The following is a 6,000-nucleotide window of genomic DNA, read 5'->3' on the forward strand; positions in this document are numbered from 1 at the left end:
GTAATAGACTTAGAACTACAACTAGGTTTGCTGCTCTCACTTTTCCCCGATTCAGGGTCAATATCATGTTCCTCGCAGCTGGGGACTCTGGAGAGAGCTTTGGCTGGAGTCGCACAGACAAAAGGTGGTAGAATCAGCTGCAAAGATTTCTCATTCTCTTTGGCCCTTTTATTGATTGCTTTGTGGCTTTTTCAATGGCGGAAAAGTGGAAAATGCACTTTTGTTTAGTAACATTATTAACTGCAGGCACAGTGTGAAATGTAAAAGATTTCAGCCGCCTGGGTCCTTGAGACATATACTGGCTCACAAATAAATGAGCGACTTGACTCTCCATATCTTTCCATATTTTCCTTCTTATTTTTTCTTGCCCATAGCAATCCTATACACATTTATTGTGATCTTTTGCCAAATGACGTTTTCAGCCCCTAAGAACTTTGTAAATATGCTGTGAAACTGGATGAATTTTCTCCTTGCTTTTTTCTTTCTTTCTTTTTTTTTTGTACTTTTATTTTAGTCCATCTAAATTCAATGAAAATTAGATTTACTGCTCTCTGGAATGCTCATTTGGATTTCCTGCATCTCAGCACTTGTACTTTCCTTAAGCTACTTCCAAATACCTACACGTCCACAATATTTCTCTTATTCTTCCAACTTAAATACCTTCCTTTTCAAGGAAAGGAAATTGCTTTCTAAGGAGAAAGTCCATGTTTAGTTTAAAATATTTTCAATTTTTTGAGCATTCTGTTTTTTTCCACATAATAAATAAATAAATAACCTCAAAAATCATTGTTCTCTTTAGCACACACATTTTCTTCAAATGTGTATCTCTTTGTTTGCTCTTGCATAGCGTAATTATTGAAAAGATACTCACCAGAATCACACTAGATTTCCTGTTGTCCTTTCTTTGCTTACAGAGTATTTGGGATGTTTACTCACGCAGAAGACAGAGAGACTGTGTATGCCTGGTTTACATTTTCACACTGGCTTGTATATGCCAATAGTGCTGTGAACCCAATTATTTATAATTTTCTCAGTGGTAAGTTTTCAACTGTTTCTTCTATTTAAGCCATAGTTCTAACCAAGGGTGAGGGACCAATGACCAGAGGTTGTGAACACTCTTGAACTAGATGAAGAGCTTAGGTGCTATACAGTGAGATTTTTTTTTTACTGATGTGATTTTTCTTGAGGTTTTCTCCTTATGAGCAGGAACACATTACCTAGATCAACAGAAAAAAATTATCTAAGGGATTCCCCTCCCCCATAAAATTTAGAAGAAATGTTGAAATAGGAAGAAAGTGAAAATTGTGAGACCTGAATACCACAGAATCTTGCTTGTCCTACATTAAACGTTAATTTCTAAAAATGTAAAATAAGTTTATCTGAAAATAAAATAGCCATGTTACATTATCTCCTTGCCCAACATTTGTAGCCTAATTGAGACTGAATTGGAACCCTTTCACTTTTAGGAACTTTTCTATTCACATTAATCTTGTGTGTAACATCTCTTGGGTTTTTTTCAAGATTCCTCACTGACCACAAAAAATGATATTCCTCCTAAATAACACCTAAGCTAAGTGGCGCTCGTGCACGCACGCACGCACACACACACACACACACACACACACACACATCTGTAACTTATTTAACCTGTTTATGAATCCATACAATGGTTAAAATTATTTAGCTAATTATTGTTTTATTTTCAAACATTTTGTCTGATTGACTTTTAGAACTGTGTTCCAATTAGCTACATCTTTACATTGTCTCATTCTATAACTGGTTGGCTATTTCTTTTTCATTTCTGCTTCCAAATATCTGATAATTATATATGGAGCGATAAGCGATTTACTTTATTGCACACTTAATAAAGTATGTGCATTTTGTAACTTCATATTTGGCCTTCTGGGTTATAAAAATAAAAAAGCAGTCAATAAGATTCTTTAAAAATAACTTTTTATTCAAACATTGCACATACCCTATATATGTGTTATCTGTTTTAGTTCAGCTTTCAGAAAATCAGGTGGTATGTGTGGGAGGCTTGTTTTGTGTCCAGGAGCCCCTTTTCATTGCCTTCCCTGCCACACCCAATTCCAGTTTCCAAAACAAAAACTACATTCGGTCTGAGACAACCAGATAAGACTGCTCCGCGCTGTTCGAAGGGAGAAGGGGCGAGTGGAACTGTGACACAGAAAGCAGTGAGGAAGCAGTTGGCAAGGGGTTAGGGATGCCTAAAGCGCTGAGCCTTGCACTAAGCAGGTAAAACCTATTAGGAGGTTGTAAGGGGAAATGTTTGAAACAGAAGCCACAGAACAAGTCAAAATGCTATTATGTGGTTAAGAGTGAGCTGATAATCACTGGGGACTTATGTTCCTGCTGTTGTGTTATCCCTTAACCTTCATCTTCACATTTAATCACTCAATAACCCAATTTGGTAATTGAGGCTCAGAAAAAATAAATTATAATTCCCAACACTGCCATTTACCCTGAAAAAGGTTATTGTTTCATTTTCCTACCTCTCCAATTCCGTGTCAGTAATTTAAAGACAAGGAATAACTTCTAAAGTTGGTATGTGTGTTTTTTAAATGTTGTTCTGCCTCTGCAGATTATAAAACTTTAGACTTTGTAGATCTTTTAAGATATTTTTCTAGATATTTTGTTCAATTGATTGTTTCAGTAGAACAGTTTCTTCTGAGTAAAAGGGGTAAGTCTGTGTAGTTTCAGCTGTGTGCAACCTAAGTTTTATCATTTTTGAAATTATTAAGTATTTCTGGACATTCTTCTACTGATGATCACTTTTATTATAGTTAACTACTTAAAAATAACACACACTCACAAATAGACAAGGAATGAGACAGACCCCAAATACAAGCATGAAAAGCAGTCTCATTATTTTACGAAAATACCTCATTGTTTCAAGAGTCTACCATGCTTCCCATAACGCAATTTCCTTTTCCTATTTTCCCCATCTTTGCAAAATGTGGCACCTCATTGTTAGTTTGGCTCAAGGGAGCCACTCACTTGTACCCTACTCATGATTTGTTAAGGCATATTTACGCACAATTCTTTTTCCTTTCATTCTCCCCCGTTTGCCAGGAAAATTTCGAGAGGAATTTAAAGCTGCATTTTCATGCTGTTGCATGGGCGTTCACCATCGCCAGGAGGATCGGCTCGCCAGGGGGCGGACCAGCACAGAGAGCAGAAAGTCTCTGACCACCCAGATCAGCAACTTTGATAACATATCAAAACTCTCGGAGCAAGTCGTGCTCACCAGCATAAGCACACTCCCAGCAGCCAATGGGGCCGGGCTGCTTCAAAACTGGTAGAATATTGATTTACATGACAAGGATGCCTGAGTAAAATGATTCCTTTTTTTTGAAATCTCTGTTCACGGAAATTTTATGATCTGACCCATCTGAAGCTAAAATTACTTTGTGGACCCATTTTTTGCAAAAGAAAAACCTATTGCTCTTTGGAAATAAAAGTCAGTTTAAACTAAGTTCTCAACGATTGATTTAAATATGTTAGATGTTTAACTTGCAACTGAATTAATTTCAGGCTATTTCACTTTTAGTTTTCTGTATTATGCTTTGTGTGAATTAAATGCTTAAGTATTTCCAATTCGAATTATTTCAATTTCACATTCAAACTGGTTGCTAAAAATGACCCAAAGTTCTCCTGGAATTTCCTTTCGGCAACTAAAAGAAGTAGCAATGACTAACTGAATTAAAGACATGGTAGTTGACTTCATTGTTTCAAAAAAAAAAAGAAAAAAAAGAATCACAAGGGACTGTCATTCTGATGTGACATCTGAGAGAATATTTATTTACAGAATAGCATATTATATTAGATAACTCAAAAGCTACCTTCCAAAACTACATAAAAGTAATACTATTAAACTTTATGTTTCATGAATTCTATCACTCAGTAACACAATTTTCTCAGGTTTGTAACTTTACCATTGCTAACGTTTCTCATCTCAACATAACGGCCAGTAAGACACAGTGTTAGAATAAAGATTTTGGAGTAACTATGAATACATAGTAATTTCCATCTCTAAGACTTCAACATTTAAGAGTAAGGTAAAGTCACATCATTGTACTCTTCTAACCAGTGAAAATGATGTAGTCAGCCTTGGTGGATTCCATGAGGAATGCAATTTGCAAAGAAAAGCAGTGGACCACTACATCCCAGCTGGCTTCCCTATCGCACAGGTTAATGCCATGAAGAATTGATGGTAAACATTTGCCTTTGTTTAAATCCCGTAAACATTGATCAAACACCTACCAGAAAGCACCAGCTGCGCTGTGTGCGAGGGAATGAGGTGGGGGTGGATATAAATGTGCCTTTAAAAGCGCTCAGGTCTCCTGAGGGAGCAGGCTGATCCAGTCCGCAAGGCAGCAAAGCGTCCTGGGGGACAGGTTCCCACACCAACAGAGCAGCGACACCCAGGATGCTGTTCCTACCAAGGTTGGCACTGTTTTTGTTTCTATTTAATTACAGCGACATTGTTGATGTCAGTGAATGCCTCTAGGCCTGCGGCTGAAAGCCAGGTGATTAGACTAATGGAGGGGCTTGCTCTTAACCTACACACCGACGGATAGGAGCGCAGTATATTTTGTACAAATGTAAGCTCTGGGGTTCAAAGCACTGAATAGTTCAAATTTATTTTTCTGATTCAAAATTCACTTCAAAATTAAATGGAAAGTAAAAAACCTTTTCGTAAAAACTTGCTCTTCTCATATAAGAGCGGGTGTTCTTATTTATTGAAACAAAAATATGGACAATAATATTTAAGAAAGATTTCCATACAAGATAAAAATTATCCTCTTCTTTTCTTGCTTTTACCCAACTCATCACTTTTCGAAAGAAGTAATACAACCAAATTATACACGAGTCATTTTCAAATTTTAGAATCGGGGACTACCTTGTGCTTTTTACTACTTAAAGCAAAACTACTCTCACGTGAGGTTTATTGAAATTATATTACTAGTTAGCAAAACAATATCAATAAAATAAAGTATTGTAACTCCTCTTTCTCCCTTTGTACATTTGAGAACTTTTTTCTTATTTATGCTGCATGAAAGGGGAGTTGTAATTTTCAGATTGTGAAAGAAGCTAGCACTTTAAATAGTTTGAAGATAACTTCAGATACTATTGATAACATGCCTTAATAGCTACGTAAAATCTCAGAGTAAGAGGTAAATCTTTAGACCCTAATATATCTAGTTTTTTTGTTGTTGTTTATCATTTAAGAATGAGAGGAATGAGAGAGAGAGAGAGAGAGAGAGAGAGAGAGAAATCATAGTTCTGTGGTTGTGTGCCAAGGACAGACTCAGAAGTTAGAATTCCTTTGTTCTAAATCAGTGATTCTCCATGTGTGGTTCCTGAAATATCAGCATCAGCATCACCTGAGATTTTATTAGACATGCAAATTTTCACCCTATCCTAGATCTGCTGAATCATAAACTTTTGAAGGTGGTATCAGAAATCTGTGTGTTAACAAGCCCTACAGGTGATTCTGAAGCATCCTAAAATCTGAGAACCAAATCACTGCTCCAAATAATACTACCTGGCACCTATTTATCATCCCATGTGATAGAAAGTGTTTTACTGCACAGCTATCTACAGTAGGGACCACTGCCAGCCTGCTTGGAGGTCTGAAAGAAGAGGCTGAGTACCAGTGTTGAATGTCACCCAATGTCATCTCAGTTCAAGAGATTACAGTTTATGAAACAATTGTCCCTGAGCTACAAGTGCAGTGTGAAAAAAGACTGATTTTATAGCCCATGTGTGCTTTATGGCTACCTGGATGGCGAGTTTCTAGTAAAAACACTTCCCATTTCCAACTTTTTTACACTAAGTTATTAAGGCTACATTTTGGAAGTAGTTTCTAAGAATAAATATTACCTGGGAAGAAAAGCAATCAAACATCAATTTTTATGAGAAACTGAGAGAGTTGAATAATAGACTGTGCACATTGCTCTCAATACATTCATATAC

The 6,000-nt window shown here is 36.5% G+C and overlaps 1 protein-coding gene across 1 annotated transcript in view; it reads left to right on the forward strand.

The window, feature by feature from the left end:
- Positions 1–3,482, forward strand: part of HCRTR2 (hypocretin receptor 2) — a gene marked incomplete at its 5' end in the record, with an annotated part of 93,102 nt that extends 89,620 nt beyond the window's left edge. Inside the window, 2 exons of the mRNA XM_006090729.3 lie at positions 915–1,036; positions 3,094–3,482. Coding sequence (XP_006090791.1) covers positions 915–1,036; positions 3,094–3,323 — 352 coding nt within the window. The remainder of the gene's footprint in view (positions 1–914; positions 1,037–3,093) is intronic.
- Between the last annotated feature and the right edge of the window lie 2,518 nt (positions 3,483–6,000).

Source organism: Myotis lucifugus, unplaced genomic scaffold (assembly GCF_000147115.1).
Source record: "Myotis lucifugus unplaced genomic scaffold, Myoluc2.0 scaffold_80, whole genome shotgun sequence".
NCBI lineage: Eukaryota > Metazoa > Chordata > Mammalia > Chiroptera > Vespertilionidae > Myotis > Myotis lucifugus.